Consider the following 27,211-nt stretch of genomic DNA (forward strand, 5'->3'; position numbering starts at 1 on the left):
AGCGGTTCAAATCCCACCGGCTCAGGGTTGACTCAGCCTTCCATCCTTCCGAGGTGGGTAAAATGAGGACCCAGATTGTTGGGGGCAATATGCTGACTCTCTGTAAACCGCTTAGAGAGGGCTGAAAGCCCTATGAAGCGGTATATAAGTCTACTGCTATTGCTACTTGTATTGTAGTCTGATGTAACGTCTTTTTAAAGTTAACGTTAGTTAGAAAATATAGGGTACAAAACTTAAATAATAAAAAAATTGTACATTCATTTTGAAAAATAAATGCAATACTTGATTAATTTCATATCTTTATTTAAAATAGTTTTGGCATGGCATATGATTTTATTGACTCAGTTGGAAATGATGTGGATGTTGTATCTGATTCTGAGGTATATATATTCTTAAGTAACATAACATATAGCATATTGTCCAAACTTGCTAGACTATTTAATTGATCTTACTACTTTAAAGGGGGGAGAGTTTCATGATAAATTATTTTATTACATTTATGTTGCATTTATATATTATATTTATTACATTTATATTCCACATTATATATTTGTATTGTTATTTTAGTGTATATTGTCAATTTTGATAGATATTATATTGATATATCAATACTGATTTTAATCATACTAAATAACAATTACTGCTATTATTTATCAGCATTACATATTTACAGTTTTTAATATCGAGTTAGTCGTATTTTAGAATAATAGCGTTATCTTTTAATAGGATAATTGGCAAAATCTAATTCACATGTGATGGGTTGCATTCCAAAGGAATGTGAGAGGACAGGTTGCCTGCAAAATGCCAGGACCCAGGCCAGGACCCTGTTGGTGCCATGTCTCTCTCTAGCCAGTCTAACAATCTAAAAGCTGAGCAGAGAGCCTTTTTTTTTTCAGGGTGAGCGGAAAAATATAGTCTTTGAGTGGCACTTTTCATGCCTGGCATTCATCAGGCTGAAACCTCGCTAGCAATCGGCGCTTGACGCTTGGTATGTTGCGCAAATGTCCAGCAGATGTGACAGCAGTTCAAACTGTGGCTCTCTTAGGTGCTCAGGCATGAAACTGTGCCGCTCAAACACTATACTTTTCCGCTCACACTGAAAAAAAATTAGAGGGAACATTGACTCATTCCACTGATTAATTGTTCTAACCAACTTCATTGTATTTATTTTGCACAATGACAATAAAGACTGTATTAACTGTTAGGAAATTCCTTCTTAGTTCTAGATTGATTTCTCCTTGATTAGTTTCTTTGGTGCTTTGGAGAATAAGTTGACCCACTTTTCTTTGTGGCAGCCCCTCAGATATTGGAACACTGATATCAGGTCACCCCTAGTCCTCCTTTTCATTGAACCAGACAAACCCAATTTCTGCAACCATACTGCAAATTCAAATGTCTGCCAATTTCTGTTAATAGATGAAAGGTACATGAATATGCTATGTGGGTGTCTGTTTTTGTGTATTTTGTCTCCTGCTGGTTCCACCATAAGCAACAGTCAATTAGGCATCCCAAAGCTGTCGTGCTCCTTTCCCCCATGTTTCAATGCATACTGAATAAAAGAAAATTCCAAGGCCTTCATTGACTCTTGTTAGCATCCATCACTTAATGCCTCAATAAATAACGAGCAATTGATGGACTGTTCTGCAGTTCCTAGATCAGCATTTTTTATACTTGGCAACTTTAAATATGTGGACCTCAATTCCCAGACTTCCCCTGCCAGCATGCAAAGGTACTATGCACAAAACAAGAATATTTCCCCTAGAATATTTCTTAAAGGTTGAACCAATTTCAATATACAAAATTTAAAAAAAAAAAATCCAAACTGTTATTCATTGAAGAAAGGCTGGTGCAGACTTCTCCAGCACTGCATATGGGGGAATAGATGCATCTCTTGTTCTGGAATGGTTGCAGGTGTTCTTTTTATACATCAGCGAATTTTAACATTTCCCATGTGAATATGCCTTCCTTTCCCCTGATTCCCAGCAGGAAGTCAGAACCAGTCAGCATGGAGGGCAACACCTCCACACAACCAGCAGTTGGGATTCAGGGGGTGTTTATGTCTGCCTGTCTGTAGCCCTCTACAATTTCTGCTTACCCATCAACCTCTCTGGGGAGTGTAGGTATGTTATGGCTATGGCTAGTTGTGGGCAATTTTAAATCAGCCTCAAGATTCCCAACATAGTCAAAATTGTAATGGTAAATTGTACCACATTCATTGCTACATTTCTTTTTGTTGCTGTTTTAATTCTTTTGCCTCAAAATAACACCATACACAAATTAACACAAGTAATGCATTAACTTTAATGTGGTTTATTAATTACTTTTATTGTAATGTCTGCTGTTAAAGAAAGCAAGAAGCAATGACTAATTCCAAAAAAAACATGTACCATATATATCACATACAGTATAAGCTCTTCTGTAGAAAAGCCAAGCCTCAATTTTTCACCAAAACATCATGTAATTGTCCAAATTGTCCATACCTTTTAATTTTTACAATTATCTTATCCATAAATGGCACATTTTTCAATCTATTTGGTTAAAAAACTCAAGGGTTAGCTTTGGTGACGATATTCCATCTGACTTATTTAAAATCCTAAAAGACGATGCTGTTAAAGGACTGCACTCAGGATGCAACCAAGTATGGAAAACTCTACAGGATTGGAAAATATTGATTTGCACTCCAATCCCAAAGAATGACAATGGCAAAGAATTTCGAAGGCAAAAGGAGAAGGGCACAGTGGAGGATGAGATGGTTAGATAGTATCATAAATGCAATAAACATGAATTTGGGCAAATCTGGGAAAAGTGAAGGACAGGGGGTCTGGCATGCTCTAGTCCATGGAGTAGCAAAGAGTCAGACATGACTTAAAGACTGAACAACAATAATACTTAAGGAATGTCGGTAGTCATAACCTTCGAACAATGAAAAAGGGATCCATTTCAAACCATCCCCTCCCCTGTTTCCCCCCCTCCATTATTCTTGAGGCTTTCTTGATTTTTCCTGGGCTTTTACTGCTTGCCTCTTTCCATATCTTAACCCAAAGGAATTCCAGTTGTAGGTGGAGAGATCCTGGCTCCCTTCTAACACCAATGCCCCTTCCAATAATGGAACCCCCTTGCTTTTTGTTGGAGGCAACCCTGGCCATAACTGCACTTGATGCTCTTGCCGCTTGCACAGAAGGGCTACTGTGGATTTCAGACCTTCTTTGCCAGAGCTGAAGCTCCTTTCAGAACATGGGATGTCATTAGCCCAGTGGATCCAGTTGGCCTTGCCTCTGGAAGGTTTAGCTGAAAAGAATAAGAAAAGTTTATAGAGAGAACATAGTTGGAGAAGCATCAAGTTTGGGAAAATGCTGTGATATAGGATATAAGTAAATAAAGAAAGGAGAATGATAATAAATTATATACATGGAGGATTAGAAATCTTTGGTATTAAATATTATGGATGTTTAGCTAAAACAGGATATGAGGACTTAATGTTAATGGAGGATTTTATAAATAAGTAAATGAAATGCCAGTATGTGGTTATGGATTGAATCTTGGTATATTTAAGGATGAAGGATGTTTAAATAAATGTAGTCAACTAAAAGTGGAGGTATGATGATGTTAATATAGTAAATATTTGAGTTAAGACATTCGAATTAATATGAATTAATGGAAGAGATGCACAAAAGATTTTTGTAACCAGCTGATATACTTTTTTATAACATATGTTTGTTGTGGTTTTTTTGTGTATTTTTTAATTGGTGTGTGTATCAAATATATAAGTATATATACAATAGAGAGATACAAAGTGTGTCTGTGGGGGGAAATATAGTTAGGATAGATTAGCAAAGGTAAGGGAATAAGAAATGATACTAAATTATATCTGGGTTGGCAGAAGTACCATCCCAAGGAAACATAAACTGAGATTTAAAATAGACACACCAACAACAATAGAAAAAGAAAGGGAGAGAGGAGGAGAGAATGAAAGGAAGACGGGGGAAAGAAGAAAGAGGTAAGGAGAGGAGGATGGAAAGGAGAGAAAAGGAAGGAGAGAGGGTAGGAAGGGAAAGAGGAAGAGTAGGAGCAAAGGAGAGGTAAGGGAAGAAGGAAGGGGAAGGAGAGGAGGAAGGAACAAAGTAGAGAAGGGAGAGAGGGTGAAAAGAAAGAGGTAAGGAGAGGAGGATGGAAAGGAGAGAAAGAGGAGGAGAGAAGGTAGGAAGGGGAAGAGGAAGAGCAGGAGTAGGAGAAAGGTACAGGAAGAAGGAACGGAAAGGAGAGGAGGAAGGAAGAAAGTAAAGAAGGGAGGGAGGGAGAAAAGAAAGGGAAAATAAGGTGGTGTTATAACAGGAGGAAGGGATGGTAACAAAGCACCCAAACTGTATATTATAACCCATTAATGAAATAATAAATGTATAAGAATGATAAATGTTAAAACACTTGTAACCAAACGACATGCTGTATGTGATGATGGGTTGTGTGTGTGTGTGTGTGTGTGTTTCTGGTTTTTTTTTGTTTTTTTATTGTTGTGGGTATGTGTTGTCTATGTAACAAAAATAAAAAAAGATAAAAAAAAGATGGGGAAAGGGCAGAACTTGTAAAATAACATGTCTGTCTGTCTATCTGTCTCTGTCTCTCTCTCTATCCTATCCTATATCAGCAAATTTATATGGACATCCATCTCACACAGGGTGACTCTGGGGGTTGTACAATAAAACCAACAATTAAAACAGAATATAAAACCCAGTTAAAACAAATAAATATAAGTAAAATTACAAGAGGGCTAAATAAGAATACATGATGGACCAATGAGTAGGTCTGATGAAAAAAAAGCAAGTTTTGAAAGGCTAACCTCATTTCAAGTGGGGGGATGATGTTTTGGAGGTTGGGGCCACAGCAAAATACGCTCATTTCCATTATGATAAAGGAAGTGTCAAATTGACACTTCACCATGGCAGAATTCCCAGAAAGGTCTGGGAAATTGTGAAAAGCAGGGCTATAAGGCTAAATTGTGTTCAAGATTTGAAAAGGAAAAGATAATTCAAGAGTGCATCTGACCACACAATTAGCACCCACAGCACTTTTTAAAACCAAATCTCTCTGGGATTTGGGTACTAGGTGTCAAAGGAACCCAAAACAAGACTTTAGCATTTTTCATATTTCTTCACATTTCCAGGTTGTAGTGACACAAGACCACACGTGCGTATTGTCAGAGTTTTGGCAGCATGAATATTATTATAAGATAAACCCAGGAGCAAAATACAGCACACAGAGCCTTTAGACAATTAATAGTGGTTTATATATATACAGAAATATATACAGACATATACGAGGTAGATAAATCCCTTACCATTCAGCTACGGACATAAGGAGAGAAATTTAAAACATTACATCAGCTGGCAGCTATTAAATCATCATTACCTGACACCTATGTTCTCTAAATAGGAGTGAACATTCTTTTGCAGGACAATTTCAGATCATTACTAAGTTTACAACAAGATTCTCCTTGAATCTAATGAGTCCAACAAGACTGCCTCTACTTCTTACCTTGAGGCCAGAAGTTCTTTAGAGGATAATAGCTGCCTGCAGGTTTTCCAAACTGAATTCTGAAGAATAACAGGAACATAAGCAGGGAACATAATAGGTTCATTCTGAAATGCAGCAGATCTAAGATTTAAAAAAATGAAGGAAGCCAGAACACTTAAATCAGGGTTTTCCAAACTCTGTGGTATACATCCCTTGGCCAAGTGCAAACAAAGTCCATGGGAGGTGAAAAGAACCTTTTAGTTATTTGTAACTAACTTTTCACATCTCTTTCAATCTTACTTTGGCTGACATCTTCAGTTTTTCATCTAAGCCTTTGTTATACTTTATCATTCATCTCTACTTACAATAATTTATCTTTTTACAAAAGTATCACTTTCTCTCTTTCTTTCTCAACACACATGAAAAGAAAAAAAAAAAGGATTTACTGTGTTTAATTGTGCTTCCCAACTGAAGGATATTACTTAATTGAATAGGAGGAAGATAGCAATGAATTTGATAAACACTATTTCTTGAAAGCATGATATAGTCAAAAAATCCCATGACTTAGAATTGAAATCTGCACACAAAAAATTATTTTTGATAAAAACATTGGTATAGACACCAGGAAGAGGTTATAGATACAGTATTCATACAGCCTTTATTATTAAGGACAGTTCTTTATTTCAGAAATATGTCCTTTAGTTTAATTTATTTGTCAAAAACTCACTTTAGATCTTGGGTCATTTAACTTTTACTGTAAAAATGGTACCATTTAGTACACAATATTTCACATTCATGTGAAAAATATGGAAATTAACTTGTATTTTTAAAATAAATTTATACATACTGTTTGATTTTATATTTTTTATTAGAATATGCATTTTTATTTTTATTTTCTTAGTTTTGCTCTTACATTTTGTTTTGTAAAGCAAAGTTATAAACAACTACATGTGTTATCTTTATGAACCTCTTTTAGAGTTGTCCCTTTTTCAGGTTTGTCCTTTATTTTTTCCAAGAAATATGGCCACATTAGTTATAGAAGAAATATTTTGTAGAATATATCTAAAATAATCCCAGTTCCACTTTGATATGGCTCAGAATCATTGGTAGGAAGCAAGCTCGGTGTCCATGGTGCATGCATGGGTGTTGTGGGGGTGGGTGGGTTTGAGTGTGAACTGAATATAAAATTAAACTCAGGTTTTCAATCTTCTGGTTAAGTTCCACTGTCAATCAGTTTGAAAGTTGGTTCATTTCCTGTTGGCTTGTTGTCCAATCACACAAACACATTACCTCTGCTTTGCTGCTTTGCTACCTTACCTAATGATTTACTACTTTTAATTATTACTAATTATTGTAATAATAGCCCTTAATTTAAGTCTAATATATTATTACACCATTAATGGTCTGTCTCTAAATAGAAATTCCAATGCGTGGCAAAAATAGTTATTTACAGATAAAACATAATAGGGTTTTTAAAAAATGCATTCACAAAACAAGAACCTTGTACGCTCACTGGCACGGCACTGACATTATTGTGGATCGAGACCTGCCATTCTCTTTCAATGTCCTATGATTTATTAGTGCCTTAAGCTGCATTCTTATTAGCACACAATGCAGCTGTGGATCAGAAAAACGGGAACATGGGTGGAAGGAAGCCTGGCCCTTGCACCTCTGGAAAGAAGAAGCCATGGTTCAGCTGAGAAGGCAGCATTTCTAGACAGCCTCTCCATCTAATGTTTTGCCAAGGTTCTCCATTCTTTGCAGAGTTTGCCTGACCAGTCAGGATCAAAGAATGTTGTTGGGAAAAAATAAGACTTGAGACCAGTTTTTCAAACTTGTAGCACAGAAAACATTTATAACTGACTATTATGAAGAAGACAAGCAGATTAGAGCGTACACAGAGAGTAGGCATACATTCATGCAAGGAGAAAATTTAATTAGAGTGAATTAAATGTGATTTGAAACAGAGGGATTGTTATTCAGCGTACAAACTTTCATTCCCATTCCACCACTAATGAACAGGTTACGTATGTTTTCCAAATCCAGCTAACCCTGCTTGGCCAGAGGCAAAAGGAAGACAAAAGTTGCCGGTATGAGTAAATACATACTGTATTAAGTGCTTCTACTTCTAAACACTTTCCCCTCTTAAACAGCAACAGCAAGACCATTTTTAAAATCACAATCTGCCTGCAATCTACAACGACAGTCCCTACACCCTTTCAAAAGTGTTCCAATTGATAAAAATGCATTTGAGGCTGGGAAGGAGAGGTATACGATGCACGGCTAGCTACTTGAAATATGACAGTGGAGCCAAAACTAGGAACATTTTCTGCAGAATCCCATTTAATGCAATAGAACAAACTTTTGAATAAATATGCACAATTCTCTAGCATAATTTGCAACCCTGTTGTCTTTAGTGGATTTTATCCCAGATAAAGAAGTGTTTGTATAGGTTTGCTGCCCCCACCCATAGTTTCAACATCCTTAGCTTTACTTACCTAAGTTTTTCCTGCAATGTCCAGGCCCAAAGTCTTGATCTCTTGGAAAAAGATGAGATGATCTCTGCTATAGCTCTCCCCTCATTCTTAAGGCCGGGGTCTGAATTATTGAATGCCCTTACTGGTGACATCAGCAAAGATGGACCCGCCTCTAGTTCATATTTTTTAATTTCCCTGCCTAAGTAGCGTTATTGTATCTTGAAGGGTAGACCCAAAACTATTTCCGTAAGCATTGTTTCATTAAACCGTCTTCTCTTTCTTTTCTTCAACCAGATCAAAATAATTCTGCTTTCCTTTTCTTTACAGCCAAGCCAGAACAATTAGTATAAATAGACTGAAATCAATTTGCTCTATTACACTGAAATTATTAGCAACAAAGAAGATGAGGATACTACCATTTGCTCTGATTTAAATGCTCCCTCCTCCTTCATTTCTAATCATTGAATAAGGAACCAAGCAGCTAACTGCTAGGTCTATAGCCTGCATTCTGGAAGCGTATAGAATACAAAGAGATGTCTCCAGATGGGATGTGTGGGGTGTGTATTCTCCTGTATACCAAGGTGAGGGTATGGTGCATGAGGGTAGGAGTTTGATTGCATGATTGTGCCTGCCCGCTTGACTTTTTTGATGCCCCTGAAGACCCTTCGGAGGTTATAGCCATACAATTTGCACAACATGGAAATTGGGAAGAAAGATCTTGCTGTTGAATTATCTTTACACTTTTGATTGATTGATTGATTGATTACATTTATATGCTGCCCTTTTCCCCGAAGGGGACTCAGGGCGGCTCACAATTCAATCAGGGAAGGAGATACAAACAGGGGGATAAAAAAGACGAGACATAACAATACAAAATTTAAAAACACACAACAACCATAGCATTCGAAAAGTGGGGCAAAAACTCTTTAGCCCCAGGCCTGTCGGAACAGCCAGGTTTTAAGGGCTTTGCGGAAGGCCTGGAGGGTGGTGAGGGTTCGAATCTCCACGGGGAGCTCGTTCCAGAGGGTCGGAGCAGACACAGAGAAGGCTCTCCTCCGGGTAGTTGCCAGTCGGCATTGGCCAGCAGATGGAATTTGGAGGAGGCCTAATCTGTGGGATCTGATCGGTCTGTTGGAGGTATTTGGCAGCAGGCGGTCTCTCAAGTACCCAGGTCCAATACCATGAAGGGCTTTATAAGTGACGACTAGCGCCTTGAAGCGTATCCGAAGACCAATAGACCAGTGCAGCTCGCGGAGGATAGGTGTTACGTGGGTGAACCGAGGTGCACCCACAATCGCTCGCGCGGCTGCATTCTGGACAAGCTGAAGTCTCCAAATGCTCTTCAAGGGCTCCCCCATGTAGAGCACATTGCAGTAGTCCAGTCTAGAGGTCACAAGGGCACGAGTGACTGTTGTGAGGGCCTCCCGGTTCAGGTAGGGATGCAACTGGTGCACCAGGCGAACCTGGGCAAATGCCCCCCTGGTCACAGCTGACAGTGGTGTTCGAAAGTCAGCTGTGGGTCCAGGAGGACTCCCAAATTGAGAACCCTGTCTGAGGGGCATACTGTTTGACCCCCCAGCCTGAGAGATGGAAAACTTGGCCAATTAGTGGGAGGGAAACACACCAGCCACTCAGTCTTATCCGGATTGAGTGCAAGCTTGTTATCCCCCATCCAGACCCTAACAGCCTCAAGGCACTGGCACATCACATCAACCACTTCACTGAGTTGGCACGGGGCGGACAGATACAACTGTGTATCATCCGCATACTGATGGTATTTTATCCCGTGCCGTCGAATGATCTCACCCAGCGGCTTCATGTAAATATTAAACAGGAGGGGGGACAAGACCGAACCCTGTGGCACCCCATAATTCAGGGGCCTAGGGGTCGATCTCTGCCCTCCGACCAACACCGACTGCGACCTGTCTGAGAGGTAAGAGGAGAACCACCGTAGGACAGTGGCTCCCACCCCCACCTCCTGCAGTCGTCGCAGAAGGATACCATGGTCGATGGTATTGAAGGCCACTGAGAGGTCAAGGAGCACTAGGACGGAGGCATGACCTCCATCCCTGGCTCTCCAGAGATCATCAGTCAGCGCAACCAAAGCGGTTTCCATGCTGTAGCCAGGCCTAAATCCCGACTGAAAGGGATCTAGATAATCGGTTTCCTCCAAGGACCGCCGGAGCTGAAAGGCCACCACTTTCTCAACAACCTTCCCCATGAAGGGGTGGTTGGAGACTGGACGGTAGTTGTTTAAAATGGCTGGATCCAAAGATGGCTTCTTCAGAAGGGGTCTCACCACCGCCGTCTTTAAAGCGGGGGGAAAGAACCCCTCCCGAAGGGAGGCGGTAACAACCACCTGGATCCAGCCCCGTGTCACCTCCCTGCTGTTAACAACTAGCCAGGAGGGGCATGGGTCCAGCACACATGTGGAGGCACTTACAGCTCCCATGGCCTTGTCCACTTCCTCAGGGGTAACAGCTTGAAAATCAATCCAGTGATGTCCATCCAGATTCTCCCCTGGTGCCTCGGCTGGTTCTGCGTAATTGGAGTCCAGGTCCATCCGAAGCCGAGCAACTTTATCCGCGAGGAATTGGATGTAGTCCTCAGCTCTGCTTTGCAAAGGATCGCTCGTATCCCTCCTGTTTAGGAGGGAACGGGTTATCCTGAACAAGGCGGCTGGGCGCGACTCAGCGGAAGCTATCAGAGAGGCAATGTGTGATCTTTTTGTCGTCCTAATTGCCCGAAGGTAGGCTCTGATGCTGGATGTTAAAGCGCTCGGTCTCTGACTCAGACTTACTGGATCTCCATCGTTGCTCTAGGCGTCTCTTTTCGACGCTTCATCTCCCGGAGTTCCTCAGTAAACCAAGGAGCCCTCCTGGATCCACTGCCTCGGATCGGCCGTAAAGGCGCAGTTTTGACCAAACACCAAGTTCTCCCTTTATTGGGAAGAAAAAAAAACAGGAAGCGCAGTTCTGGCATGGCTTGGAGATTGCCTTTCTGGAACTATTGTTTGTCTGGTGAGCTAACGCATACAGAGATTGAGATGACATTTCATTAATTTACTTTTACAATTTAGCAGTGTTAAAAATGAAAAAATATTGTATCAAGTCTATGGAGATTCTCTACTATCCAGATCACGGTTGCCCCAAAGTTACTTTTCATAAGGCAACTGGACTACCTTGGTTCTTTCATTGAAAATGTTTCACTTCTCATCCCAGAAGCTTCTTCAGTTCCTCTCAGTTAACATCAAAGACCACAAAGTTGCACTGAAATCCAATATTCTTTTGATATATAAAATGTATTGCAAAATATACATTATACAAAAACTCTCCCCTGCATCATTTTGTCATAAGATTTGAAATAGGAAACCCAAACAATATTTGTACCCAATATATTTTCCCGTTGAACTTGCCTACAGAAAAAAGAATAGCAAAAATTTATTAGGGAAATTGACGTATTTAAAAGTTGTTCTGTTATACTCTACTTTAAAAAAAAATCTGCTAAATTACTATTTCTAATTTTATCTCTCCAAGTCCTTCCCTTCTTTTATTCTATTGTCTCTTTTGGATAGAGATTTTAAAGAGCTGAAGATAATATAAATTATTGGCCTTGGGGTAGTATTGCTGCTCACTGCATCCATAATTTTTATTGCTAATGCAAAAGATATAACAGGGGGCAGAGAAAATAAGAGAGAGGGGAAGGAGGAAATATTTTCATATTCTGCCTCTGTGTTTTTCACCTGGCCTATTATTACTAAAGGGGATTTTTATATTTTAAGAGACAAAGGGAGCTTCCTGTTTCCCATTCTCTATGTAGTTTAGATAAAATCAAATATTAGTTATTTTCTTTTTAGTTTTATACAAGTAGTTCAATTTGTGTGTTAGTCCTTGCTTGAATATTGAAGATTTCATTCAGATATATTTCCACAATCAAGTTGACATTTCTGGATGCATTGCTGTCAAGCCCTTGTTACCCAACGTGTGATACTTCCAGGTATTGAAGAACATCAAGGTATGTTTTTGTATATTTAAAAGACACAGCATTGTCACAATCAAGTATGTATAAACCAGCACCACAAGGTGGGAAACCCTATTATAATTGCCCCTTTTACAAGAAATGATTCTACCAATTACCTTGCACATTTCTGACAGTGATCATATAAATTATTTAAATCAGCACTAAATAACATGCACTGTTGAGGTAGCAGGCTATTCATAAAAAATGTCTGTGCTTGTAAGAAGGGAACTTGTCTCCGGTGACAAGTCATTCATTGAAGTTACACTGCAGAGCCGGTGTCTCCAAATTTCTGAAACAGCTGCAACAAGAAAATAATACTAATAATTTTATAAAGAATTATATGATGGAATGAAAATCACAGTACCTAGGATAAAAGAACAAAGCTATAGGACAGATTACATTTGTTTGATTCAATTAATGATCACACCGCTAAGGCCATTGTATGCAGTGGGAATGATCTACCTGTTAGATCAATAGAAAAATGTCTGCGTTTTGAATGGCACAGGGTTTATGTTAGTGAACCATCAATGAAAAATACGAAACTGTGAATTCATCTCTACCAGCATTGTCAGCCAGGTCTTGAGCTCCTTTCAAAATACCAGCAGAGTGGGAACCATTCAATCTCAGGGGGAATGTCATTCCAAAACAGAAGTTGGTTTCTGCTAGTGTGGCCCAGCACAAGCGAACCGGTAAGTAAAAAAATGGGAAACCACACCACTGTTCCAAAGTCAGATGCTGCAAAAAGAGAAGCTGCCCCTCTGGGGTCTGGATAGATGCCATTGCTTAATTAAAGGAACCCATAATGTGCCATCTGTGCCAGCCTGAATTGGTTATTCCAATTATTGGGGAGATAGGCACAATATTGTGCCTATCTCCAAGTAACCAGCACTTGGAATCACATCCAGAAGCAAATTGGCACCAGTGCAACCTCACAAAGCGAAGTGTTACATTAACATCTTGAGTCATGCCCGCGGCTACACAAGCTGCTCAGTGTGGGTTGCCAATTTTGTTAGTACTTGTTTGGGTGTGCTCCCATGCGCATGTGCAGAATTGTCTGGGCGGGTGGGTGGAGCCTCCCACCACTTCTACTATCTGTTTGGTGATCCGGGCCGAACCAGCAGCAACCCACCTCTGAAGCTGCTGCATTCTAGAGTAGTTGAAGCTTACTGGTAGACTTCCAAGGGCAGACCCACATAGAATGCATTGTTGTAGTCAGTTTATGAAGTGGCAGGGCAGAATAAACTGTTTCAGTAATGTCTCTATTGTACTTTAAGGGCAGCTTTGCCCACTGACCTTTATCAGATGTGTTGGAATGAGTTTTCCCAGATCCTCAACTAAATAAGCCAAGATGATAGCCAATGTGTCAGCAAGGGGCCAATGGAAGAGGGCAGGCTGCTTAGAGGTGTGCAACATTTCTTCGCTCTAATTCTGTCTCACAGGATCACCCCAGCTTTCTTTACCTTGTTCAAAATGAGATATTCACAGTGATCCAGAAATCCAAAAACAATTGGGAAAAAGCTCTAAAGAAAAAAAAGAAAAAGTTAATTACTGAGGAAAATATTCAGCTGGAAATGAATTTGAGATCCAAATCAGATGTGGACAGTATGAATACTTTTTGTTCAAAGTTAAAACTACCCACCTCCATCTCCCCAACATGATTCTGGGCAGCTATCAGAAGTGAAAGACAATATAAGAACAATGTATATTCAAAATTAAAAGCACCATCCCCAATTGACTAACATAAAGAAGCTATCAAATTCACAAATACATGGAGTTAATTATGTATATTTTATGTTACAAAATATATGTAGTTCCAGATTGGATTATATCAATTCTTAGAGCTTGGTTTTACATTTGCAGAATGCAGATGATTATTTTCCCCTCTTTTTTCAGATTTCCCTAATCTTTTGTAGTGGTTTTTCTTTTTGGGGTGTGTGTGTGTTTTGATTGGCAACTCTGCAGGTCAGTGTGTCAATGCCCAATATTCATGGCTAGAGAACAAAAAGCTCTCCTTCAATCCCTGTTCTTCTTCCACTCCATTCTTTTGACTGAAAACCAAACTCAGAGAATTAGTGCAATCCAAAACATACACAAATTCCCATAGCAGATGCAATGGTTTTAGGAGGATTGATCACCTGAAGAGATTAATGAAACCATAGGTCTCCAGCAGCATGCCTAGTAGAGGCCACCGAAACAGAACAATTATTATGCCTCCTAGAAAGAAACTGGTTCCCTTAAGCTTCTGCTTTTGGAAGAAGAATCCAAAAGTTCTTCTTAATCCAATTATAACAGCCAAGCCACACAGGAACAAGATCTAAGGAAGCAAAGAACAGATTTCAGGATTTATTGGAATGTAGCCAGAATCATCATTCATCATCATCATTTTAGCCATTGTCTATCCACTGCAGGATGAAGGCATGTTTCCAACCAATCCGCATGCCACATTGATCCAATATGGGTTGGCAGATCTGAACTGTGTTCGTCTGGGGTATCCATCATAGCCCAGGGTCACCTTGGGAGATTCTTCTGGATGCATACCGTTTGACCAACTATCTATCTTATACTGTTGAGCAGGAAAGAGAACATTGGTTCTATTTTTTTCGATTTCTTTTTAAATTTCATTTTCAAGAGGAAAGGTGGCATGACAGCTTCACAGGTAGTAGCTGTATAGTAGCTATTCATTTTTAAAACAATTCAAACAAACAAGACCACTAGAAATTGTATACCTGCTGATGCTACCCTTAAAATGCAATTGAACTGATCTGGGAATATTTGCATGCTATTCCTACCCCAAGTACAATAGTGAGGAAAAGGGAGCTGGGATGAAACTGATGAGACTTTTATCATTTTTGCCCTTCTCTTAGGTGGAGATCAACCAGAATGTAAAATGCCAGAAAATGCTTGTATTTTTCCTGCAGAACTTGATTCATGAATGGATGGATGCGGTAGCATTTTCAGGCAGGGTGGATGTGCAAGGTTTTTTGTTGCAACCAGCATTCTCTCCTCATCTTCCCTGCCAGTCCATTTTACGGTTTAGTTATCTATTTCTGATACCTACAATTAGGATTTGCCTTTTCTCCTCTTCAGGTCAGCCCCATGGCAACAGATGTTGAATCACTAGTGATATGGAAAGCTACATGTATTCTGTGTTTTGAAACATTGTCACCCCACAGCCATTCTTACAACATTTTTTATATTTATTAAATCATGCACAATTGTAAACTGAACTCTGTAATGGCTTAAAATGGCTATTTCTGATCTGGCAGTTAAAGCTCATGTACCTGGTTGATTTACCAACATGGTTAAAATAATGGATAATGTTGAGAAATAAAAGATCACTCAAATTGGAAGGTCATGACCTGGCATGCCTTCCTGTGGTATGAAAAAGGATCTGCACATAAATATTTCATTGGACACTATATCAGACAGTCCTATTATTAATATTGAACAAAATTAAACATGATCACTATTCCGAAACACCCATTTGGCTATCTACGATGGAAGCATATATACACCCAAATTTAATTAATATGGAAAATATTGTTACATATAAAGAGTTATTGAACAGACAGGGGGAGATTAAAACTGGATTAGAATTGGCATCACAAGGGGTACAAGTAGAATTGTGGTCTTATTTACAGATACAATCAAGGTTTGCACAGGACAGGAAGAAGGAAGGTATTGCTAAAGATTACACAGCGTTAGATAAACTTTTGATAGAGACAAAAAACAAGTTTATCAAAGTGCTGTATAGATTTTTATTGGAATTTAAACTTGAGGAAGAACATGTCAAAGAAACTATGGTCACCTGGGTGAAACATTTTGGTTATAATGTGGAATTTGCTAAATGGGAAAAACTTTCGATACTTAATCGGAAACTAACATTGGCCATGGCATATAAAGAAAATCTTTATAAAATGTTCTACAGATGGCATCTCCCCCCAGCACAGCTCTCCAAAATGTTTAAAAATCTGGCCCCAAATTGTTGGAAGTGTTAAAAAAACACTAGACACTTTTTATCATATATGGTGGACATGCAATGAGGCCAAAAGATATTGGAAAATGATTCAATCATGATTGGAACAAATGGTGGGAGATCAAATTTTGTTTAAACCAGAAATTTTTCTCCTAGGCATAATACCAGAGGGGTTTAAGAAAAATGTACTCTATCTAATTATACATGTACTAACTGTGGCGCGCATAACTTTTGCGCAGTATTGGAAAAAAGAAAATACACCATCAGAGCTAGATATAATCAGAAAAGTGTTGGCCTGTGCAGAAGCAGATAGGCTCCCTCTTGAACTTAAAAATAAAGGGGAATCAGAATATTTTGAAGTCTGGAACAGATTTTATGACAGTATAAGACAAGGTGACAAGACTGGAACAAACTGTATATATTGTGATTGGACAGAAGAATAGATAATGCACTAAGCAGGCTAATAGTTAATGGTTGAGACTAATTGTATATAATGTGAATATAGGGTCACTTCGACTCTGCGGTACTGCATTGTTTTAAATGTAAAAATAATAAAAATATATCTTTAAAAAATCAGTCTATTATTTTATTATACTCACTGTCTATTATTTCTTTTTGCACAAAATATTTGACACTTTAAAAAATACTTACATTTCCAAAGGCCAAAAGCACTGAATCCATGTACAACAATACACCAAACAGGAGGAAGAACATCCCAAAGCCAACAAGCCCAACACCAATTTCTACAATAGATGAAATTGGTACCATCAGAATCACAGCAATCTTAAGGGATCACCTAATTGAGGAGAGCAAGGGTTACCTGGAATGTAGTGGAAGGAAAAGATTTTGGTGCTCAAGATAGCTGAAGGACTGCTGGCTCATTTCAGGTTACATTTTTTTCAACCATTGAGGCCTGGAGGCAAGAGCTCATCCAGAATCCCTTGGGCACCTTATAGATCAGTGATGGCAAACCTTTTCAGCACTGAGTCCCCAAACCGGAACACGTGTGCATGTGTGTGTGTGTGCGTGCGCCGAAAACCCAAAGACAAGCTGGCTAGTGTGCATGTGTGCCCCAGCCAGCTGGTCTTCAGCTTTCCGGCACAAGGTCGTCACGCGTGCCAGAGCACCAGAAACCCGAAGACCAGTTGGCCTACACACATATGCCTGTTTTTTGGCTATTTTAGGCTGTTTCACAGTCTGTTTTTGGCCAGATTTAATAAATTTAATAAACAGTAACAGAAAACGGCCAGGAAAACAGCTAAAAAAGCTATCTGTTTTTTGGCTGTTTTGAGAGCTGTTTTTGGGGTGTTTTCCAGTGCTCCGGTGCCCGCAAAGACCAGCCAAACAACCAGAAGAGCTGCTGGCGACGACGCCCATGCCCACAGAGAGGGCTCTAGTGCCACCTCTGGCATGTGTGCCAGAGGTTCACCATCATGGTTATATACAGTTGACGGCTTGGTGGTTTCAAGGTTTTAGAACATCCTCCCTTAAGAAAGCAACCTAGTACAATCCTTTTAAATAATTCCAGTTCACACCTGAATGTTAGCCATTAATTACAATTTATAATCAATATTCTCGCAGGATGCTTTGTTATCACTACTTCCTGCTTGATCAGATTCTTCTATGGCAGGTCCAACTACTTGGATGCGTTGAACAAAGATTTAAAAAATGTCCTGCAAGAAAAGTGCAATTCTACATTACGAAACTCTTGCTTATTTATTTACAAATAAAATAGCTTTGCAGATTGAAAACCCAATATCATAGCCTCCTTCCAGGAAAACACATGTAAAAAAATATTCATCAAAAGAAACATCACTTATTACAGCCCTGTACACATAGCATAGTTCTACCCTTGTTAAATGACACATATCTATAGGTGTGGGGACAAACTTGAAAGCATCTGTCTTTTTTCAAACAGTTCAATAATTCCTAATTAGCAATAGCAATAGCAGTTAGAATTATATACTGCTTCATAGGGCTTTCAGCCCTCTCTAAGCGGTTTACAGTCAGTATATCACCCACACAGTCTGGGTCCTCATTTCACCCACCTCGGAAGGATAGAAGGCTGAGTCAACCTTGAGCCGGTGAGATTACAACCGCTGAACTGCAGATAACAGTCAGCTGAAGTGGCCTGCAGTACTGCACCCTAACCACTGCGCCACCTTGGCTCTAATTGCCCATTTGCAATGATTAGTTTAAGTATTAGTGACAACGAACTCTTTCCCTTCCTTTGCTGCTTCCATCTTACAGATGGTTCCTGGAAACTGCTTCAAAATGTCAGAGCATTTTGCTGTAATGTACTATAGAATTTTAATTATTTTGTACAATCTTTTTCAAATACATTTTTTTAAAAAAAACAGATTATCTCTACTGAATAAAGAAACAACCAACCAACCAAGCAAGCAAAGTTTAAGCTTAATTTCCAACACAACAGGGCATTTATAGAAATTGTCCTCATTTCAAACCCAGCTGATGTTGAATATATGGACTCTTTGATTTTCTTTGCAGAAGAGATTTTGCAATTGCTTTCTTCTGTGATTTTCTGGTGGCCTTACTAGTAGATTGATTGATGATTAATTGATTAGAAATCATCAAATTGTTTTCTATTCTTAGCAACCATGTAGATTTTCTCCAAGATGATGGATCCCAAATCTGTTTTTTTCATGTCTCCCAACAGAGCACTCATCTCCTTCAGCTGAGTCCACCCTTCTCTTTCCTTTCCTTTTCCTAGCATTAGAGACTTTTCCACAGAATTGGGTATTTACCAAAATCTGAAGTACAATAGTGGCCTCAACATAAAATTCAACCCTGTTCGAATTTTTGACATTGTCCAAATTTCATCATATTCCTTTGATGATCCAGGTTAGATGCCACCCTTCATGTCTCATTCTAATTTCTTCCCCTAAAATCTTTAGGCATGAGATAGTTTTCCCCATTTGCCTAACCATTAGAGGATATAGATGAGTTTCTTTCACATCTTTCCAATACCTTTTCAACCAGAAAATTTGATCATGTGAGAATATCAGTTTGAATCTTTGAATCCAGCTTCTATTTTGGTTCAGATCCAAAATGAACAAGCTTTAATTACGGTACCAAGTTTGGAATGATGAACCTTAATACAAAATATTATAAACCTTTATTGTCACTGGTTTTCTTTTACCCAGATAAATTCCATTAAGCATATTGAAATATTCCTGGTGTAAATCAATGCCAGTGCATAGTTTTGCTTCTTGCACCCCTTTACACTTAAATTAGTTTACATTAGCTTTGCTCAACCTGGTATCCTGTACCTGTATTGGACCATAACACTCAGAATTCCCAGTTAGTGTAGATCTAAAAGACATTAGGTTGGTCATAGCTGATATGCATATTATTAGCAACTTTGGGACAAATATATTTGGTGACAATTTACTACAAATCTATAATGTCTGTTGGTTATAATCTTAGAACAGAGTTGGTGAACCTTTTTTTGGCACTGAGGGCCAAAACGAGAGCATGCAAGTGCACAGGGGATATTGCCAGAAACTGGAAGAGCAGTTCCCTGGTGCGCATGTGCGCACCAGGAAGCTGAGTTTCTGGTTTCTGGCATGCACATGGTATTCCAGTTTCTGGTGCACATGTGTATGTGAAGACCAGCTTGCTGTCACCTATATGCATGCCAGAAACCAGAAACTCAGCTTCCTGTCACATGCATGTGTGCCAGGGAGCTGGTCTTCTGGTTTTTGGCGCTCCCACATGTGCAAAGACCAGCTGGCATGTGTGCGCCAAAACCTGGAAGAGCAACCGGCAACGGCTGGTGTGCTCAGAGAGATGGCTCTGCGTGCCACTTCCGGCACGCATGCCTTAGGTTTGCCATCATGGACCTAGAGCATCTTCTTACGAATACATTTCAGGTTACACTAAATAATACTCTGATAGATCATTGGTACCAGTTAGAGATACTATGAGATTATCTGACTTGTCTCCTGAGACCAGAAGCAAGTAGGTTTACTTAGCTTGTTCCCCATAAGCAGATTTGTAACCTATAGCAAAATAGGTAAATGTGTCAATTGAGCAATCAATAGTAACATAATTTTAAAAAGGGCTGAGCTTTCAAACAGACACCATGATTAGCTTTGATTATATTTTCAGAATGAAACCAATGATATATTGCTGAAATATGATTCCCCAAACCCTATTTGCTAAGTTCATACTTACTCTGAAGGTCTGTAATTTCCAACATATTTGCTGCCGAAGGCTTAGAAAGAATTGGCTGTCAAGACTCCCATGAATTTCCCAGTTAGTGAACCTTGGAAAGACCTTTGCCCTTACTGCATCATCTTGCAAATTATTAACCTCTCTGCAATGGAGACTTCATTGAAGTATTTTACAAGGAGAGCAGTGTTATTACAATCATAGAGTTTGTATTTCCTGTACAACTGGATCTGCAAAAGGAAACATATAGTGGTGCCTAGTGACAGCCTTTAGCTGTGTTTAACAAGAAAAAAAGAGGTCCTTGGGCCAAGCTCTGAGGCATTTCCAAAATAATCCTGCAAAAAGTAGCATTACTTGTGCAAGTACGATATTTTTATGCTTTAATATCTCAAGTACTCCCCCACCTCAATCCCATTAAAGATAAACGTAAAGGTTCCCCTCACACATATGTGATAGTCATTCCCGACTCTAGGGGATGGTGCTCATCTCCATTTCAAAGCCGAAGAGCCAGTGCTGTCTGAAGACGTCTTTGTAGTCATGTAGCTGGCATGACTAACCGCCGAAGGCGCATAGAACGTTGTTTCCTTTCTACCAAAGGTGGTTCCTATTTTCTGCTTGCATTTTTACGTGGTTTCGAACTGTTAGGTTGGCAGAAGCTGGGAAAAGTAATGGGAGCTCACTCTGTTACCTGACACTAGGGATTCAAACTGCCGAACTGCTGACCTTTCTAATTGACAAGCCCAGAGTCTTAGCCACTGAGCCACCACGTCCCCCCCAATCCCATTAACCCTGGCTTTGATTTTGTTTTCTTCCAAGATCTGTTATCATTGCTTCCTTTTTGTAGTTGGAAAGCAAGATGTAGGATGGCTTGGTTCCTACCTTGCAGAGGGCTATCATCTAATATAGTATTTCTCAATCATGGCCACGTTAACCCTTGAAGACTTCAGTGCTGTCTGGGGAAATCTGAGAGTTGAAGTCTATAGAGTTTAAAGTTGGTAAGGTTGAGAAATGCTGCTCTGACAGAATGATTATCAGAAGACAGACTCTTCTTTAAAGGCGGTTCTCTGCCTGACAAACTGTTGGTGTAATATGAAACAAAATCCAGTTGGGTGACTTTGGGCCAGTCACATTCTCTCAGTCCAACATACCTCACAGGGTTGGTGTTGTGGGGAAAAATAGGAGGAGGGAGGTGGGTTGGATATGTTCACCGCTTGAGTTATTTGTAAACATAATAATGGTGGGACACTAAAATAAATTAAACAAACAAACAGATAAATAATGAGCCTTAAGAAAGAGAAAGCAAAACCTGGGATAGAGAGTGACAACCAACTTGTCCCTAGTGTGATATGATGCACAGCATATGTGCATATTTTAAGTAGAATTTCAATTTCCAAATGTGATTCTATGCCACTTTAATACAAATCTATATTCTCTTTTGTCTAACTTTTTGTCAATCATTACTTTTTTAAAAAAAGTAAAGATTAAATGTACAATCCAACGAATGATAAATTGCTACATAACAGTTGCAAATGCATATTTTAGTAAGGGAGCCCTCAGAAGTCAGGAAACAAGCATTAGAAAAAGCTTTCTTACTAGGGAATAGGAGGGGATATTGAGATATTGGCTGTTGACCTTAGTGTTAAGGTCCAGCCCCGATTAGAACGTATGTGTGTTGTGAATTTTAAACTATTTTTTTAAAACTTATTTTGCTTTTTTTCTTCTTTCGTTGTAAGCCGCCCGGAGTCCTCCGGGATTGGGCGGCCTATAAATTTAATAAATGAAATGAAATGAAATTCTAATTATCTGACAGAAATTGTTTCATGTTAGCATTTTCCTTTTTTCTCTTTTCTATATAAATATCATATTTTCCCCTCTCCAATGTACTTTAGGAGCATTTCCTTTTAATACACAGATATATTGTTACAAAAAACATATGTTTCAGTTCTTGACCAGGAAATCAGCACAAAGCATCATTATGCAACTAATTAAATTACCAGGGACATCTACATCATATGTGTGAGTCACAGAACATATTTTATAAGGAAGAACATGTATCACATTAATTTTTACTAAATAGCTAATACAAGAAAACAAGTGACTCATGCAGAGCAATATATATATGAAATGTGTAGTCAATTATTTCTAAAAAATAATTTCTTGTATTAATTTCACATACATTATTACTAGATGTGTTTGAGTAAAAACTGTACTATAGGATAATAATGGTTTCAACATCCATAGTAATTTAACTTTGGAGCCTCACTTCCTGTATAACTGAGAAAGTATAGTTTCTATATTTAGATATGGTACACAAGGAGGTTCTCATCCTTGAATACTGATAGGAGTGCAACTAATATATGTATTTACTGGCATGTCATTAAGAGATGAAAATTTGTGATTTATATTCCTTCTTGCTCATTGTATTTATTGGTGATTTATTGGGGGTGGGGCATGGACAGTTTATTCTTTCTCATTACGGAATGTAACTGTGCCATGGAGTTGTAAGCCTCCAAGAGTCCTTCAACTGCAGTGAGTGAAAAGTAATTCAAAAGTAAATAAATGTAACTATACATATTCAGCTGAAATATATAGAAATATAGAGAACAGTACAGTCTGAGAACAACTACAGTATATATAGTACACCTTTCTATCCCACCTTTTCTCATGTTTTACACTTACATATTAAAAAAAGATAAACACACACAATCTAGTTATAAACCATCCATTTTTTTATTTACTTGCTTTATACAAACTTGCAAGGTACAAATGCATTTATTTTTGTTTGTTTTTTCTTGCACGTGTTGGTTTTGAGAGGGAGGACCTTTGAAAGTAACTACATCTAGAACAAATGTTGCAGGAAAGAATATTAAGTAAGCCACTGTGAGTTTAATTATGGAAAGATTATCCCTTGGTCTGGTGTGAAGAACCCCCAAGTCACCAACATATTTTTTTCAATCACAGAACAGCTAATTTTTATAATTGTCATAATCTAAGGTCACTTTTATACAAAAAGAAAGGAAAAAAAGACATTAACATCACATTGCTTCTTTGATAATTTTAACATCTAACACTACTTTTCTCTCTCTCCAAATAATGTCCATAAATAATGCAGTATTTGTTGGTTTCAGGTGCTGCTGGTATATGAAAATTTTATTAGAAAGGAACACACACACACATGTACACAAAAAATAAAACATTTTAAAAACAGGGTTCTACAATACTGCAAAACTGTGACCCTAAATGTACTCTGCTGAGAACTTAGAGCAGTGTTCCTCAACCTTGGCAGCTGAAAGGGACATGGACTTCCACTCCCAGAATTCTCTAGTCCATTATGGGAAAGCAGACTCTGCTGGCTGGGAAATTCTGAAAGTTGACGTTTGCACATCTACAAGTTGCCATGGATGAGAAATACTGATTAGAAGTCTCAGAATGCTTAAAGTGACATTGGCAATAATCGGTTATAATCCTACCTTGCTATGAATTGAACAGAGGGCTTGAGAAGGGTGAGATAACCCTTTTCGATGTTATTTATGTCATTTTAATTCTTTCCGCAATAGCAAAAAAAAAAGTGCCAGTTTTACCTGTAGGAAGGGAGAAAAAGGGATTTGAGAAGGAATTTGCACTTCCTTGACAGAAGCTGAGACTCCAAAATGTAACACCATCTTTACATTGCCCTCTGTACCATAAAATATTGGTGGAAGGATTTTCTTTCAAGATGGTCGCCATGTTTATCAAGCACCTGCACAAGTAGGACCACTACCTCCGAGTCTTCAAAAGAGGTAGAAATAAGGAGCCACTCTCTAAATTAAGAGAGGGCCAAACCTAAGTAGATAATCCTTCACATAGGCTAACTAAGGCCGTTCCTCAGCTCTTACTTCATCTCTCTACTAAGCTACTAGCATTTGGTAAGGGTCAAATCACAGCAAGGAAAAACATGTACCAACTGAAAGATGTACCTTTCTCCCACTAGATTGAGCATTGAGGAGGTAAATACGGCAGCTTAGAGAGCAATTGTGATTGAAGAGAGGAAAAGAAAACAATCTTGCAGGGATTTCTCTCTGCTAACCACACAAGAGGAACAAATTTGAACAAAAGGGAGGTAAAAAACAAGTGGCATCAACATTTCAAAGCCACCTCTATTGCAAAGGATCCCAGTGGGATAGCTGTATACCAGCGAGACAATCTTTGCGGTCCCTGATATGCTACAGTTCTATAACTCATCTGACAACATATCTTTCAAGCCAGAACTTCACCAGGGTTAAGTGAACTCAGTTTTGCTAGTTCCAAATAAGCTATTGCCAAGTTGCATCAACTGAGGCTTAAGCCCTGGTGTAGAAAACCTAGTAACAAGGAAATAAATGCACCATTCCCTTACAGACAGCTTTCATTCATTTTAAATAAATTTGCTTTTAATAAAAAGCAGAAAAATATATATTTATTTAAATATGCCTTTTAAAATTTCTTTCTTTAATTATTTTGATATACCACCCAGCGTCTGTATTTCAGAGACTCAGTGGCAAAGCAGGCTTCAGCAGCCCTGTACACAGAGAAGATTAGCCCAAAAAAAATTAGTATAGGGAGAAGAGGAAGAAAACCCATATATTATATTATATATATATAAAATATATATAAATGTACACACACACATATATATCACGGTATAATTTTTAAAAACACATATTAAGGCATGTAGAGGATCATGAAGGGATAACATTTAATGAGCTAACAGAAGCTACCGCAAGAGCAGAATGAAATACTTTCATCATCTTCATCTTCATCAACGTGGAATGTCAACAGTATTGCTAAAGGAGAAGGGTGTAAAACTCTGATTCTCTGGAGTGGTCTATGTATTGCCATCAGATTCGTTTAAATAATAAAAAGGAGACATCATCTTTATTGGACAGGGAGATGGAAAGTTGTAAATATGGATGAAGCTGAACTCTCAGACGTGCCAAGGCGGTGTTTCTTTTGTGGCAAGCAGCAGGACAGAGGACCTGATAAAGCTAGATTCCACAGTGCAAGAGATGGAAAACACTTATCACTTAAGCTCTTAGTTCAGAAGGATGATTTTTGGGTGCTGAGACATTAATTCCTTTTAATACACATTGAGATAGATTCTTAGACAAATTCTTAAAAACAACAATATCAGAACTCTTCCAGAGATACTGTGGAGTTAACTTTCTATTTTCTGAACATTCATTTCAACAGAACCATCATATGTATGATTGCTTAGAAGCTCCAGTGTGGATAGAAAGCCTTACTACAAGTACATTGAGGATTAAAGCCTAAGAGATGCACCCCTTTGAGGGTCTAATCAGAAATAAGCCATATCTATTTCAGTGGGATTTGCTCCACAAAAAGCATAGGTAAATTTTGAAACTTAAGACTTCTACTATGTGTGCGCCTGAGAAATATTCCTCCTAATGGACTGATATGCCTGGTCTCTCCATGTTTTTTCAGTCTTCAAGAGAGACTTTGCTGAGCCAGCCAAATTCCAACAATGCACTAGAATTGTATGCTTACCACAAATAGGGGTGACAAAGAATCATTTGGTAATACTGCAGTTAGCTCTTTTCATTTTGTAAACAGGATTCTATTCTCTTGAGATCAACCAAGACTTGATATCCCTAAGTTTACATTCTGGTGACTATGTGCACCTTGCCTTTTCCTGGGAAGTTGAAGAGGACAGCTTTAACTCTTCAAATGTGGGAGGTGCCCAAATCATTTATCTGCTGGGAAGAGTGTACAGGGTATAAAGTACATTTATAAGTACTGAATTCTCTCCATGTTAGTTCACTCTTCCTAAATTATTTCTCCCTGGCATAACTTCTCTGTTGCAAAAAGTGGTATCAAGAGAGAAGAATATTCTCTGGAGATGCTTCCCACTTTTGCTCTTTAAATTACAGTTTTAATTCATTTTGTTGTACAAAAAAATCAAGGAAAATTAAATTTCATACCTACTTAAACTTGAATTTGAAAGAGTTATGTGTATTGTATGCCATCTATTGATTAAACTAGGTACTTGGATATTAAACTCTTAATAAAGGGGTTTTTTATCCCTAAAAAGCCAGGAAAGAATTAGACTTCTTGATAGCCTGAAAAAATTGAGAATTTTCAAGACTATTTTGAAGACTTGAACATAAGGAACTCAAAGCTCAAAGCTGGTATTTTTCTGTTTCAACTGGAATCCTAACTAGTCTTTCATGTATCATTGTAAAGAATCCTGTTTTAATTAAAACACTCTGAATTACGGAAGAAAATGAGTAGTAGCGGAGTGGAGGGCTTATGTTCCATAACCAAATTTGTATTTAATGTCTGCCTTACGAGTTAGACACTGAAACAGTGTTATTTATTTCTTCCAATAATAGAGGAACAAGATACCCAGTTTTGATAAATCTTTGGATAAAACTGATCAATATATTTATAGACATGTTTGCATGACAAAATATATAATAATTTCAACAGCGCTAAATTGTCACCTAGGACTCAAATTATACTGTAGTCTGAGGTGTCACCTGTTCACTAGTATATCCTCCTTTGAGTACAGGTAATCCTCGACTTACAACAGTTCATTTAGTGACTGTTCAAAGTTACAACATCACTGAAAAAAGTGACTTATGACCATTTTTCACATTTACAGCCATTGCAGTATCCCCATGATGATCCAAATTCACACACTTGGTAACTGACTCATATTTATGATGAATGCAGTGTCCCAGGGTCCTGTGATCTTTTATTAACTTCTGACAAGCAAAGTCAATGGGAAAACCAGATTCACTTACCAGCCATATTGCTAACTTAAGAATTGCAAGAACTGTGGCAAGAAGGGTTGTAAAATGGGGCAAAACTCACTTAATAATGTCTCACTTAGCAACAGAAATTTTGGGCTCAACAGTGGTTGTAAGTTGAGGAAGCAAAATATTAGGGGCGGGGCAAGAAATGTAGCATTTTTAAAAACATGGCAGTGAATTCACTGAAAATCTAGGTCAGGATTATAAAAAAGCTAGCTGGCTTTCTTTTTTTGTATTCTGATCTA

At 38.5% G+C, this 27,211-nt stretch overlaps 2 protein-coding genes across 3 annotated transcripts; both read right to left on the reverse strand.

Moving 5' to 3' along the window:
* Positions 1-2,316: 2,316 nt before the first annotated feature.
* Positions 2,317-6,381, reverse strand: KISS1 (KiSS-1 metastasis suppressor). The gene is made up of 2 exons (XM_032219069.1): positions 5,530-6,381; positions 2,317-3,288 (listed from the first exon to the last, which is right to left on the reverse strand). Exons 1-2 carry the CDS (start codon positions 5,630-5,632, stop codon positions 2,975-2,977), a joined length of 417 nt encoding a protein of 138 aa, XP_032074960.1. The 5' UTR covers positions 5,633-6,381; the 3' UTR covers positions 2,317-2,974.
* Positions 6,382-11,267: 4,886 nt separating this feature from the next.
* Positions 11,268-20,589, reverse strand: GOLT1A (golgi transport 1A). 2 transcript variants are annotated; one of them, XM_032219071.1, is made up of 5 exons: positions 20,179-20,589; positions 16,633-16,777; positions 14,141-14,319; positions 13,466-13,526; positions 11,268-12,303 (listed from the first exon to the last, which is right to left on the reverse strand). In XM_032219071.1, exons 2-5 carry the CDS (start codon positions 16,747-16,749, stop codon positions 12,265-12,267), a joined length of 396 nt encoding a protein of 131 aa, XP_032074962.1. In that variant the 5' UTR covers positions 16,750-16,777; positions 20,179-20,589; the 3' UTR covers positions 11,268-12,264. The 2 variants fall into 2 exon arrangements, with proteins under 2 accessions (XP_032074962.1, XP_032074961.1); XM_032219070.1 differs by having other exon boundaries at positions 13,466-13,525; positions 14,140-14,319; positions 16,633-16,724; positions 20,179-20,576.
* Positions 20,590-27,211: the final 6,622 nt, after the last annotated feature.

The sequence above is a fragment of the Thamnophis elegans genome, chromosome 5 (genome assembly GCF_009769535.1).
Source record: "Thamnophis elegans isolate rThaEle1 chromosome 5, rThaEle1.pri, whole genome shotgun sequence".
Classification (NCBI taxonomy): Eukaryota; Metazoa; Chordata; class Lepidosauria; order Squamata; family Colubridae; genus Thamnophis; species Thamnophis elegans.